The sequence below is a fragment of the Anastrepha ludens genome, chromosome 6 (genome assembly GCF_028408465.1).
Source record: "Anastrepha ludens isolate Willacy chromosome 6, idAnaLude1.1, whole genome shotgun sequence".
NCBI classification, from domain to species: Eukaryota; Metazoa; Arthropoda; class Insecta; order Diptera; family Tephritidae; genus Anastrepha; species Anastrepha ludens.
The window spans coordinates 36,768,113-36,783,144 of record NC_071502.1 but is presented as its reverse complement, the minus strand read 5'-3'; the positions used below and the strand labels follow the sequence as shown (position 1 = coordinate 36,783,144).

At 34.8% G+C, this 15,032-nt stretch overlaps 2 protein-coding genes across 3 annotated transcripts in view; one reads left to right on the top strand and one right to left on the bottom strand.

Moving 5' to 3' along the window:
• Positions 1-2,099, bottom strand: part of LOC128866313 (obscurin) — a 91,061-nt gene extending 88,962 nt beyond the window's left edge. Inside the window, exon 1 of one of the 2 annotated variants that reach the window (XM_054106934.1) lies at positions 1,589-2,099. In XM_054106934.1, coding sequence (XP_053962909.1) covers positions 1,589-1,597 — 9 coding nt within the window. In that variant the 5' untranslated portion in view covers positions 1,598-2,099. The remainder of the gene's footprint in view (positions 1-1,588) is intronic. The other variant, XM_054106937.1, reaches the window with a different exon arrangement.
• Positions 2,100-6,296: 4,197 nt separating this feature from the next.
• LOC128866312 (adenylate kinase) lies at positions 6,297-9,735 on the top strand. Its single transcript, XM_054106932.1, has 4 exons — positions 6,297-6,500; positions 7,512-7,748; positions 9,166-9,333; positions 9,397-9,735. Exons 1-4 carry the CDS (start codon positions 6,402-6,404, stop codon positions 9,610-9,612), a joined length of 720 nt encoding a protein of 239 aa, XP_053962907.1. The 5' UTR covers positions 6,297-6,401; the 3' UTR covers positions 9,613-9,735.
• The last annotated feature ends 5,297 nt before the right edge of the window (positions 9,736-15,032 follow it).

Genomic DNA, 15,032 nt, shown 5'->3' with positions numbered 1-15,032 from the left:
AAAATTATGAAATAAATTCATATTTTTGGCTAAGATATTCTCAATAAAATTTTAGTTCTCTATTGAAAAAAAAATTGGTAATCAAATCACAGAATTTAGTTTTTTAACAACCTCGAGAATGCTTTTCTAAGGATATGTTTTTTTTTATATTTCGTGGAGAAGCGTCTACCGCCTTGTTATATTAATTGAAAATATAAAGGCGCGTCTATAGAAGGTGATTTAAATAGAGTAGTTGATTTCCTCTTCTTCCATTCGCCTTTAATTAAGAAATGTCAGTAAAACGAAAGGACGGAAAATTCTTGTTGTGTTGTAAATGCGCGACAAAGAAATTTTATCTATTTGTCATTCATTCCATTACTCTATTATCTTTCCCTTGACAGTTATAATTTACAAAATGTTGTTGTTGCTCGAATGCTACCACTTTGAATAGATTCGCCTTGGAAAATATGGTGGTACAAATGCAGCAAATCCTGGAATTTGAAGACACGGGGCAAATCACGCGCACCAGCACAGAAATGATGAGTGGCCGACAATCATAAGGACTCGAAATCAAGAAGTATCAAGGTCAAATTTCAACTTTAATATCTCATTATGTACGAAATAAAGGTTGCTAGCAACTGACAGCAAGATTGACGTTGGTTCTAAAGTATGCAGATTCAACTGAATAGTGAGAATGAGTGAATAATATTAGTATATCTGCAAAGAAAAGTTCGTGATCCTCACTCAATTAGGTTTCGGATATTGGAGATTGTAGCAATTGTACTTGTCCCGAATATACGCTCATACATATGTATGTATATCTAAAATGCAAGCAGATACGTCCTAGGTGTTCATAAAGCCTGCATCGCTGCAACCACCACTTTGAACCAACTATTAATGCCCCAGTTTCTTTGATCCACTTTCATCGAATTTGAATGTATCAGTGGTGCAAAGTTTAGACTTGATACTACAACTATCACTTGATATGACTTTGGAGTAAACGCTTAGATGTTTTTATTTAATTTTTGTTTTTTCTAGTAAAAACGTCAGGTTTTCAAAAAAATGTTTTCATATATTATATACATACATACATTTATGTTGCACCTGCTCAGAAAAAATTATTTGCTGCGTAAATAAATCTATTTATTATACACATTTACATTATATTTAATTACTGAACGCTCAAAATAAATTCTCTACGTATACTAATTTGATTTCCTTCTGCATCACATCTTTTTTATAATCAGCATCAGCTAAATTTAAATTATTCCTTTAGAACAGATAAAATATCTTGACAAAAACAAAAATCAAAGCCCAAATGTGTTTGTTTTTATTTCCGCTTGACTGAGATTTTGCAGTAGCTATCTTTGAAGCTTAAGCAAATAAATATATTGCCCACAATGTCACAAAAAGTCGAAAGAAAAAAATAAATGTTTAAATTCGCTTACACATTTTTTAATTTGTCCTTTAACATTCACAAAATTTTCCTTGTTATTAAAGGTTTGTATTAGCACAACTTTAAATAGAAATCTAACCAATCATGTATTTTAGTTAAACAGGTAAAAGAAAAACTACCTTGTATTTTACAGGTTTAATTTTAAATACTCACGCTCTCCATTTTCGCAGAATTTTTTGAAAACTGCGGCACTTCTTGAAATTGTTAATCAATTTTTATATTTCCAAAGACATTAGTTACAGAAAAATTAAGAATTGTATGCTTCTATAAAGAGATGTTGCATAATAAAGCTTTGCGGGACACACTTCTTAATTTAAATTTAAATTAAAAGCCCAAAAAAATAATCGTAAAACATTGTTCACGAAATTTTCAGTTCCACTTTATTGGTTTTTCGTTACTGAATTTCGCTAATATATTCTTCGAAATGTCTTATTTCGTATGAAAATCCACTGACCGAATTATTTTTTAATCGCGAGAGAAAACATTACCGCTAAGACAAAGGCGCACAATGCAATGAATTTACATATATTACAGGTCCTCCTTTAGTGTCTATTTTTAAAACTACGTCAACGTTTACCAATGCAGCTCTTCATTCTAAACAATTTCAATGCACATCGTTCGATATCATCTCGAGAACTGTTTTTCACAATAACCCATAAGGCATTTAAACAGGTGGGCGCCATTTAATGCACATATGGATGCAACGAACCTTAGGGCTGGCTGTTAATCGTTAAACAGTTTTTTAATAAACCCCCGATCGACATACACTAAAATTAAATTGAAAGAAAAAATTCACTTAAACGATCAAATAATTCACGATAAATAAAAAATAAAATATTAATATTACGTTTCACTGAACTGATTTGCTAAAACTAGTTGGTGAGCTTTTACTTTGATTTTTATAAATAAAGATACAAAATCCCAAGGTGCCACTAACTTTTCGATTCGGGCCAAACCGTAAAGACTACTCTACTGCCCCAGAAAGTAGTGTTGCCGGAAATTCTATTCACTTTTAAGCCTCTTACATGCACAGCAATGTTAGCATTAGTTAATGGTAAACTTTTATTTTGTATACTCCCATCCAGTACTTAATTCTTTTCAAAAAGCTCAAGCGGAGTATCCAAAGCGACTCTATACGAGGTGGTATCAGCAGACCAGCTGATTGGTTTCTGTTTCTTGCGTCTTGAACATGAGGATGCTAGCACAAAATGAAATGACAAAAAGCCTTCAATTTTACTACAAAACGTTTTTGTTGGTTTGATACCACCATCTTGAATAGATTTACCTTGTGAGCATCCCAAAATAGCGCGTCCTTAATAGTTGGGTACAGTTGTAAGTACACAATGATTTGTGACGATGGTTTCAAAATACCTCGATCTGGGGTTTTCACACTCAAAAGACTTGCAAGGAGGGAAAATTGGAGAAGTAGCAAGTTTTCTGGATAGAATCTTAAAGCTGTTTACAAGTTTCTGTTCGTACTGTATTACTGAAAATTTAATAAAAACTTTAAGTAAGAACAAGATACCAATGGAAGGAGTGAGTAAATATACCCAGCATAAAGTTTATTTAGTTAAAAACATATAAACTAGGAATATAGTAATTTTTCACAATAGATCAGCTCTGGTCGCAGTGCGTAATGGCCTTCTAATAATAGTAATCTCCTACATATTTTCCTGGACTATAACCACAATCACTGAAGTTGGCGGAATAGAAATTGCACCTCATAGCAAGACGAATTGAGTACTATGGTTGCGCCATTAAGAAACAGCTACTTTATTTTTCGCGATTTTGACAAGTCTGATGTCAGCTCAGTTCGCAATACAAAACAAACGAACAAAACAAACAAAAATAGTAAAAATTACGTGTTTATGAAAATTCAGTGAATGGTTTGATAATATTGTCATTTGTGAGATCAAAACTAAACAAACTAATGCAAACGAAGTGCCGCGTGTTAAAATGTTAAAACACAAATGAATATAAATAATCCAACTGCAGTTTTTTGCGTTTTTATGCGGAAGTATATGTGTGTGCGGGTAATTTCTTGTGTTGGTGGTTTCCATTACATTCGCCTACACTTATTCTTCACAAATAAGTAGTTCCCCGTCCTTTTGGCTGTTTATTCATCCGCTCTTACGACCCGGCGAATTCGGAAGGCGTAATCTGTTTTTCTATCACTTTTGGCCTCATATTATGAGCTTTGAATATTTCTAATATCTGAAAAAAAGGGGGTATTTTTGATTCAAGCCAATAAAATCCAAGAAAGGGATGTTTACCTCTACAATTGGTATTTTATTGGAGACCCTTCATCGGAAAGCGATAATAAAGAATAACTTCTAATTTTAGAAAGAAAGTAGTCAGTTAGCTTGCTCATTGGCGAAAAAAACAAATGAAATTTCGTTCAAGTTTGTTTAAAAGCCTTAGGCAGCGGTTCTTTCCCTCAACCTTTTTTTAAATCAGAAAGTTAATAAAACACTTAAGAAAAGGGTTCACGATAATGTCACACATATTCACGCATTCATCCAATCAGTCGTTGTTCAGACGTCAACGAAGTGTCATTGGTTAATTTTTTTCGTATATCATCAACACAATCTTAGTCACCTCAAGCGATATCAGCCCATCAGCTGATTCTGTTAAGTTCGCTCAGAGCCGAATAACAGTATGTTAAAGAGCTCACATTTGAAATTTTTTCAACATGATTACACCATATAAGTGCTTTCGCCATTTTGCTGATGAAGAATTCTTTTTCTACTGTTGTAAACGGAACGAACTTCTACGCAAGGCTAAAACAGATTCATAGATAAGCTTTTCTATGCACGACTAATGATATTCGACGTTATATTGCTATTCTAACTTTCATGTTAGCTTATAAATACCCAAGCATTCGGCTTTGTTTGGACCGACTTAACTTTAAGGCAACACGTACACAAATGTCTATAAATCGGAGGAAAACAAAGCAAATTAAACAGGTAGCAGAAGTAGAGCAAAAACAAACCCATTTGACAATTTAGAAACCAAATAAAAAAAATAACCATTGCACATGGGTTTCTGCTACTTTTTTAACGTGTCTTCGACGATAACAGATATCAAATTTTACTCAAACAACTTCAATTTGAGGCTTTACATTCATTTCTGCTTTCGCAATTTAACTCACGGCCCTTAATTTTTATTAGTTCATTTAATTTAAAATTAACCTAACCTTTCTTCTGTTTATTTGTTTTGAAATATTATATGTAGTTGATGACGTTAGCTGATTGTCAAAATAAAGCAGCGGTTTTAGGAAGACGCCACCTTGACTTGAGTGGTTATACCACTTAAACTATTTTCAATGCTGCGAACTCTGATAATAGGCAACTTTTGTTGCTGCTACTCTGCAAATTATCTTATGCTCTTCCCTGTGTTGTTCACACACGGCTATTTTACAGAAATACAAGTAAACACAATCTTCTTCATATTTTTTTTTTACAGGCACCTAGCTGTGTGATGGTGCGAGTGCTTGGTGTTTTTGCCTGCGCGTATTGACCGGGCTGCTATGCCAAATTAGAATTGTTATGGTAACATTGAAAACAATAGAATGTCAACCAAACAAAAAACAAGGAAATACAAAATAATGTATTTACAATACACAAATCTATCTATCTATATAATCATTTTTTATGAAACCATGTTACATAAAAAAGCCTTTGAGAATCAGGTGATCTCAGCTGTGGGCATATTTTGACAGGGAGCTGAGAGTATTTTTACTAATGGATCTTATCAGTTACATATTTTCATTGTACAATAAATCAAAGCCAAAAACTAACAAATATAAATGCAAATCGTTAATGATGACAAAATGTGCTGCTTGACAACACTGTGTGATGGCAGAGAAATCATTTTTCACAAATGTACGATTCACCATACCGTCATAACTACACGGTGATGGTGATGAGTTTTAATTAACATGGCGCTCTCATAAGTTAAAGACCAAAGTAGAGGTGGGATAACCATAACGCCATAAATTTGCTAATTGAACCAACATATGGGCACCGCTGTAATCGTTTAAAGGTGGCATGCCATAATTGCGTAGACATAACCATAAGCAAATTGAATTTTGTTTTCTCGTCGTAATCATCATCAGTTGCATTGTGTTTCACCGCGTTTTGCCGAAATGCACAAATAAATTATAGTATATGTAAATATCAGCTGCTTTTTGGAGAGGGCACTAATAATTGGTAACATAATATCGATTTGATTAATAGTACTTTGAGCTTTAATCGTGTCAGCTGTCACGGAACATACGTCTACGTCGGTGAGTGCCGCACCATGTATGTTTGACGGGATGTACAACTTTGTATTTTATCGTTTGTTTTTCACGGGCATTATTTCGATACATAATTTACATGTAGTGTTGAAAGTATCGATTTCACAAATATATGGCGAGCCCTACATGGTGAATAAATATCATAATATTTGAGTTGCAATATCAGATCATGATATATATTGTTGAAATATTGATGGATGGATCATAAAATATTTAAAAATGTTGAACGTGTTGGGCTAATACATCCTTATTCCGTTAATACGCATTGCTTGTACATCTTGACGGTTGTAGAAATCGAATTTTTTCTGCCGACGGTGTCGACGATGACAAGAAACCAGTTATATGTGAAATCTTTTATTTTGACATTAGAAACTTTCTGAAACTTCCTCTTTCATTATTCAAGCTTTGAATCACATTATTCAAACTTTGAATAATGTAAATATAGCAAACGGGGTTTCATCCATCAATATCTTTTTTTTCGTCAATCCAAATATGCCGATATTTATTGAACGTGTATGGGTCGCTTGTGATTCCAAAGTGAAAGTATCGAGTACATACTTGTATCGGGAGATCGCTACGCCACTCTAGTTATTATGTTCAAAGCGAGTGCTTTTTGCTAGGTTACTGTTAAGTGAAAGTTTAATCATTACAAATAAGATAAAAAAGATGGCTCCAAATGCGACTGTTCCACTTCCCCGGTACGAACAAGAAATTGGGATAAATGCAATATTATTAGGACCACCTGGTTCCGGTAAAGGAACGCAAGTAAGAGAATTGCCTATAAACAAATCTAGAATGTCAGTTAATAAGTGGACCGGCTAGCGTTAGCATAAGTTACATAATGCAAAGTCAGCGCTGCGATTCCCACAAAGTGAATTTAGAACATATGATACGTTATTTTTTTATCAAATAATGAAGTAGGGTTTGAAGTTCGTTCCATTGAAATGTTGATTGGAGGAGTACTTAGTAATTTGAAGCCACGTGAATGACGAGTTGAGCATTCTCTGCTTTCTCCGAAAATGTGAGTAGTGGAGAAGGTAAGTCCCTCTTTTTAAAATCTTTGTCCTTGTAAAACTTGCGGCTATTCAGTAATTAATTAATTTACGCGAAAAAAATATATATATAATATATATTACATATAGACATATGCATGAACCAGCCGGCATATATGGATGCAATTCCAATAACACTGATTTTTATTTTATTAAATTAATAAAATATCAAAGACGAAAGCACACATTAAGCTTTTAAATGCTATGATGGATATTGATATATTTTGATATGCTGACTGGATTCACGGTTTGGTGGTTTAGGCGGTCGAGTTGCTTTATTAACCGAGTCTTAGACTGAGCTTACGAGCAAGTGTCCTTATATATTTTAATTATGCCCTTCTCAATGTTTTTGTACACTTGCAGCATTGCTATCCTAAATGCCTGTAAAAAAAAAAAAATGTTTTAATTACCAATGAAAGTGCATACTATTATATACATCCACTTCAAAATGTGAACTTCGACCCATGATATAATATTCTCGAACTAATACTTATTAGTATCCAATCTCGATTTAGCAAGACTATTATAACAAAACTGCTCCAAATACCATATTTGTTCGCTAACCTACTCAGAAGAGTTGGCCATAGATTATTTAAAAATTATGATGTAAACCTCATAAGTTTATGTACTTCATCTAACATAAAGTAATAGCTACTCCACACTCTTTTTGTTATGAAAACTTGTTCGACCTATATTTAAACAAGTGTTCGTTTTTATTTTGAAGGCTCCCAAGCTGAAGGAAAAATTTTGCGTCTGCCACTTGTCTACTGGTGATATGCTTCGTGCCGAAATATCTTCGGGATCTAAATTGGGAAAGGAACTAAAGAAAGTCATGGATGAAGGCAAATTAGTTTCCGATGAGCTAGTTGTGAACATGATTGACAGCAATTTGGATAAGGCGGAGTGTCGGAATGGATTCCTTCTTGATGGATTTCCTCGTACCGTTGTCCAAGCAGAAAAGGTAAGATTAGTTAAACTGTAAGCATTGATTTAAGCATCTCATAAGCCTCCTTAAGGACGAACTGAGCATGCTCTCTATCATTCTCACGGAACAATGCAGATTGCACAGACATGTGCGCAGGGGCATGGTTCATTGACTTCAGTCGTTTCCTCGACCAATCCCCAGAAAGTCCAACACATCTTCTCGAATGAAGGAAGGAGGACAGAAATGTGTCCCTTCCTTCAAAGTTTATTGAGGGAAGTGAAGTTACATGTTACCGTTATGAGTGGATGGCACAAAACATCTTTAGGCTAAAATGAAAACCTCCTTGTGTTCTATTTGAATATCTATAACTGTAAACTAGTTAAAAAATATACTATACTTATGGATTCGTCACTTTGCCGGTTTTTCATTGAGGCTTTGGCAAACCTTCTTAATTGCTCAAACCGATTTGCTCATATAAAAAATGTGTATATTTTCCTTAATTTCAAGAAATATGTGAAGGGATGGGATGTAAAATTAAAAAAGGCACGCACAAATTCTCTCGGTTAGGCGTAAGGAAAGTATTCGAAAACTTAATTATTTTATTTATTTATTGTGCTGCATCAAACAAATGAATTAACCATAAGCTTTTTAAAATGCTTGTTTTTCTATAATTTTATATTTTTCAAGCTCAGGCTAACACGCGCAAAAAACATACATAGTTTCGAACCAATTACCCATCTGTGATTTAAAGGAACATTTATATTTCCAAAATGTTTTAACTTTGCTACTTATTTTTCGCTTACATCATAAAAACGAGACTCACAGAATTTCTCTTTCTTTAAAAAATGCTTGAATTAGAAAAAACCGTCCCAATTATCTTCTTCATACACTGAACAAATATCTAATCGTTCAGTAAATACGTAATTGGCTTAGAGGGTTTAACAAATAATAGCCGAGTAAATTAATACTAGATTTGTGAGCATTGACTACTCTTTTTTTCTGCTGAAAGATTTCTTTTTTTAATTATTTATTGAAGAGCTATAGGTTTTTATTTATTATTGTTCCATCTTTAATATACAAGTTCCGTATATATATTTATTATGCAAGAAAAACTTAATTTTCTTGCATAACTGAATTAGACAGCATTTTCGCACATTCCCCATTGTTCACAGTTCACCTTTGAAATGATTATGGCATGATAAGGTTTGCTCTAATTGTAGACAACAAGTTCAAACTGGTTTGCTCATGTATTTATGGCAAAAGAGCTGTCGTTTGCTTGGTGTGCGTTTTTTTTTTTATCTTTGTTCAACACTAATTACCTATTTCGTATTAAATGAATAATAAAAATCTTAATAAAACCAATATGTAATATTTAAATAATAATATTTGTACGTAAATCTGCAATTGCTGCATAAGAAACTAACTTTTTAATTTTAAATTTATTACATTTTAGCTGGACGATTTGCTCGCTAAACGAAACACCAATCTAGATGCTGTTGTTGAATTTGCTATAGATGACAATTTGCTAGTGCGCAGAATAACGGGACGATTAATTCACCCTGCAAGTGGTCGATCTTATCATGAAGAATTCGCTCCACCAAAAAGTCAAATGCGTGATGATGTGAGCTTCTTTCCTAAGCTATCCTAAACTATCAATAAATGAATTTAATTACGTTCATTTTAGGTGACTGGTGAGCCTCTTATCCGTCGCAGTGATGACAATGCCGAAGCTTTGAAGAAACGACTAGAATCGTACCACAAACAAACCAAACCATTGGTTGACTACTATGCAGTAAGAGGTCTGCATTACAAAATTGACGCATCCCAAAAGTCGAACGATGTCTTTTCACGCATCGATAGCATTTTCCTAAATCAAATTAAATGCCGAAAAGCATTATGAAATAAAAAAAAATTGTCCTAATAACTGAGTGCTTGTTAGTAAAGTAAAATAGCCCCTCCTATGACAAATTTTATATTTTCATTTAAATTTTACAGTTAATAAAATCAAATAACTAAACGTAAATATCTTGCCAGGCTCAAAAAAACCAAGAATAAAATAAATTTTTTTCCTAAAAATTTTGAAGATGTGTAACAGTGGATGTGTGTAATGGCATACATGGGCACACTGTGGCTATGTTCAGAAACGCATTATAATGCGCAGTACTTGCAGCGCTGGCAGCACTGTCAATGTGACAATTCATGCAACTGATAGATTTGTTGAAAAATTGCAAATAGATTTGTTGCATTTATGAACGCGCTGTGCAGTAAAATGGAATTGTTACTAAGTTTGGTCATGGACGATGTATGTGAGGAAAAAAACGATAGTCTTTTATTAAATTTAAGAAAAAAAACCGTGTAAAGCTTAAAAGAAGGACATATCTTGTCAAAAGTTTAATATCTTTTTTTAATCGCTTATATGTGATGAGTAAATTTGAAAATTTTCGCTGGGCGATGTTGCTATCTATTTTTAAATCATTTTTAAATTTTTTTTACTTCCTCTACGACCTTAGCCCAGAGCACGCTCTTTTTCCTCCTTCCCGATGTGAACTAGTTCTCCATGCTCAGTCGGACTCTGAGCAGTAATTTTATCTCCGGTGTACTAAAGTAATCACTAAAACCAAGAAAAGTATAATAAAATAAAGTTTAAATATCGTATTTTTCATCAATTTTTGTATTAAAAGCTAAAATAAATAATTAAATACCCACTTTTCATCAGACATTGTACTAGCGTATTTATTGGCAGTGTGAAAATTTTTGCTGCAAATAATGCACGACTTTTGATACAAAAATGACGTCTAAGAACGCGTTGCATTTGCAGTACTGCCATATTTGCATTTTTGAACGCACTGCTCACTCTGAAATGGTATGTTGCGCATTATAATGCATTGTTGAACATACCCTGTATTATATATTATATTAAGTGCATGACAATTAAATCTTACTGATTACTGAGTCGGTAAACCAGTAAAGTCCTTACTTACTAGCAAAATTTTACTTACTAATTTTAGGTGTATGCGATTTGTCTATGTGCAGAGATTAACTTAGACAGGAATTTTCGGAATGAGCGCGTTACTTTTCAGAGCGATAGTCAGGCGGCACTCAAGGCTTTGTTATCCTGTGAGATTGAGTTCTTACTGGTCCTTGAGTGTATCGAGAAACTGAATCTGTTAGGAACGCACAATCGCATCTGGTTAATTTGGGTCCCAGGACACTGGGGTATAACTCGGAACGAAGTAGCGCACGCATTGGCAAAGGAGGCTCAGGCCTCCCAAGCTCTGAAGAGCTGAGGCTAAGGGAGGTTAGCTGGCGCTAAACTATGTCAACTGTTACGCCAGGCGAAATCCTCAATGAGAGTTTACAACCAAAAGAGGTTTAAAAAGTCATAACTTTCTCCAAGGATAGACTGAGAATGCTCACGGGCATTCTCACAGGCCATTGCAGACTGCGCTTACATCTGCACATGATCGGTATATGGTCCACTGGCTCTTGTCGTTTCTGTGGCCAATCCTAGTAGACACCAATGCACCAATTGAAGGGGAATGTATCACTATAACGCGGAGAAGGTTGAGACATCTCGGCCATTTGCAGTCAGAAGAAATGCACTTACGCTCGGTGCAACCCAGTTCTATCTTAAGTTTAATAAGGGAACTGGGTCTGGATGAGGTGCTGTGATGAGTAGAGGGCACAAAAAACCATGAGGTCGAAGTGTAAACCTCCAATAAATCTAGATCTAAACAAATTTTTACTGATAACGAACAAAATAGAAGTAGCTCGTAAAATGTTGCTGATGCATCAACAGTAAATCTTTAATGATTACTGAAAATAGTTAATTGTGATTAAAAATCAATGCCCTACTGAATTAAGTAAATCATTTAAAAAAGTGCTATTAATTTACTTCACTTCACACATTGTTCATTTGCATTAATAGTGGCATAACTCGAAAAACACTGTAGAAATTTGCGCATCCTTCTGATGCTTAGAAAAGGTAATTAATTATACTAATTACTATACCTATATGTTCATGTTGATAAATTTCATTTAAAGTGCATTATTTTGAGTCGTGACTGCTCTGTTGAAAAAGTTACCTCGGTTTAGTTTGTGTAATACAATATGTGACATTCTGCCTGAGTAATAGTAAGAATTTCATATTAAAAAAAAATGTGGCGTTATCTCAAATTTTCCGAAGAAGATTTCCAATCCAGCATCTTTCTTGGCACTTGCAGGAAATATGACCTGTGATGTTCATCATCTGCGAACAGAGAAAGTTCTTCCTTCATTTTGGTTAGTCCAACGAATAAAAAAAAATTTATTTCTTCTGGCTATTCATTTTTGGAATCAAACAAACTTATTAGTGAAGAAGAGCGTCAGACGGACCGCCGGAAATTTAGTCTTGACGCATAAAATGTGGACATGGTTTTTATTCGATTCAAATGCGGTGGAGAGCAAAATGTGCACCAAGTTTGGGTGAATTTTAATAAGTCGGTTTAGAGGTACCCGAAATTTTTATTTTACCGCATTTCCTTTTTTGGGCTTATCTCTTTATCAAATTTGAAATGTTTTATAACAGCGGTGTCACTTTTTCTTTTTATGAAAATTATCAGGATATGTTCTGTGGTGGGCGTGGTTACTGACAGATTTCAGATAGACGGACGGACATGGGTAAATCAACTCCTGTTGTTGTTGTGGTAGCAGCTTACTCAATCTAACGGTAGAACCAGAAAGCGTGCTATTTCGACAGGTTGTGTCCAGAGGGAGAGACATGTTAATTAAGTGGGTTTGATAGGGCATGTGAAGAGATGGTTAGTGTCGTGCTCGTGCCTTCACATGCTGGACATATTTGGGTATGTCAGAGTCGATTTTGGATAGGTAGGAGTTTAACCTGCTACAATATTCAGAACGCAAGTTGTGCGTCTGCAATAGGTGGTGATTGGTTTCTGATAAAGGCATTCGGGGGCTGATAGTTTAGGAAAGTAGCATTCCAATGGCAGCCGGTTCTACGTACCGGAAATGCCGGTTTTTTTCGACCAAGAGCTGGCGCCCTAGTAAACTAGGCCTGTCTGGTAGAGTCATACTTCATACATCGATTTCTCAACCCTTTTATTATATACAGTTGTGGACAAAACAATGGCGTCACTAATTTTGTTGTAAATTTTAAGTGACACTTTCGTAAAACGGTAAATGTAACAAATTCTCAAAATCACGTGAGGCCGATGTAGTGCGTGGACAAAAGTATGTGGTCGACAGCTTAAATATTACCTTATGTGGTGAAAATAGATAGTTAGTAGATAGAGTATTTTTTTTTGTCTATTTCAGTTTTGTTTTTGCTATTATTAACAAAAAGGGTTCATTAGTTTATCCTAGTATGGGGTGTAGAAAGCATTGTACTAGGGTAGAGCGCGCAATCGTTCACAAACTATGAAATGAAGGAAAGATTCAAAGGGAAATAGCCACATGGAGGTTCCCAAAACTATATAACGAAATCTAAGGAAGGTAGACCCCGTAAAATGACAGACAAGGATGAAGATCTTCCCCAGCTAACCTCTTTGATCTATTCAAGGGTCCTGAGGCAATAGCAACTAAGTTAACCTAACAAATGCCATTTCCTGCTGTTATGCAGAAATTAATTGGAAAAAAAATTATGGAAAGGTACCGAAGCTGAATTCTAAACATAGGAGTAAAAGTTGTAAATGTTTGTAAATTCCCATCAGGATTGGGTAGGCGTTCAAAATAGCAAAAAGTAGGGGGATGTGCTTTGGACGGACGAGGTTAAAATAAATTATGTTGGAAACAATGGAAAACCATTTGTAAGATGTAAAAAAATCCACATTATACCACTAAAGCATGTAAGATCGCGGTGGTAGTATTACGGTTTGTGGATGCTTTGCATGGCATGCTGTTGGACCTATATTTTGGATTAAGGAAAATATGGACCAACATCTTAATGTTCAAATACTTCAGGAAGTAATGTTGCCCTTTACTAAGTAGGAAATACCGTTAAAAAGAACAATACAACGACCCAAAAAATACCTCAGCTTTGGTGAAAAACAGCCAGCATATGAAGTAAATTAGAAAAGATTTTATTTCAGAGAAACATTTTATGCGCTGAATGAGGTTTCTTGGAACATATTATATTGCTACGTCATAAGGCATAAATTACTACAGCAATCGGTTTTATGTTTGATGCCGGAAATTGCAGCCCGTGTTGTCCACAACATTTGGTTCCAACAAGAAGACGCTACTTGCCATAGAGCCCGTGAAACAATAGATTTACTGCGTCGTCGTTTCGTCTCTAGTCTCGTCTAGATTTTTATTTGTGGGGGTATCTAAATTCCACATGCTTTGTGGCTTCGATTGAGGCATTGGATGCCTACATTACTAAAGTTATTCACAAGATACGCCAGGCCACACGTTGATAAATCGGTTCAGAAATATGTAGAGGGACTGAATTGGGAAATCTTACCCCACCCGCCGTATTCCGCAGACATTGCACCTTCGGATGCTCGGGCTGACCATCTGTTCCGATCAATGCAGTCAGCCCTTATTGGAGAGCGATTCACTTCTTACGAAAACATCGCAAACTGGCTCAATGAATGGATCAAATCAAAATAACTCGAATTTTTCGTCAAAGGAATCCGTATACTGCCTGAAAGATGAAGTAAAGTTGTAGCCTCCAATGGCACATGCTTCACAAATTATCATGCATTATTTAATTGTTTAACTATTTCGTAACTTTTGCTAAGAAAGGACGGAAACTTATTCCAATAAATGAAAAATAAAAATATTTGCTGTGAAAGTTCATTAGTGCCGAGGCTATCTGTCTTCCAGAATGATTGAGCTCGATCCTAAAATATTTGTAATATATTTAAAAAAAATACATAAGTTATTATAAACTTTTCAAAAGAGTCGCTTTCTTCCAGGTTAAATTTTCAGAGATTAATGATAACTTCACAGCTCTTAGGAGATGCAATTACTTCAATAACTGCAACTGCTCCCCGTGAGAAAGCAACGATTTGTTCGTTATTCGGCAGGCAACTGAGACTGAAATACTTACAAATGAGGTAATTTGCTCTCAAAATTTTTGTATGGCGAATTACGCAATTCGAAGGTTAATTTGGAAGTGAAATACGAATGAGAGAGCGTATCACGAATATAAGAACGTATCGTGGGAACGTATATTAGCATAAGTTTGTAGGTTTGGCCTAAAAATATTTAAAAGATATACATATGCGATAGTCTAAATAGCTTGTTGGGGAATAAGTTCGCAGCGTTTTTACCGAAGACTTTTATTTAAACAAAAAACAATAAGTATATCAATAAGTT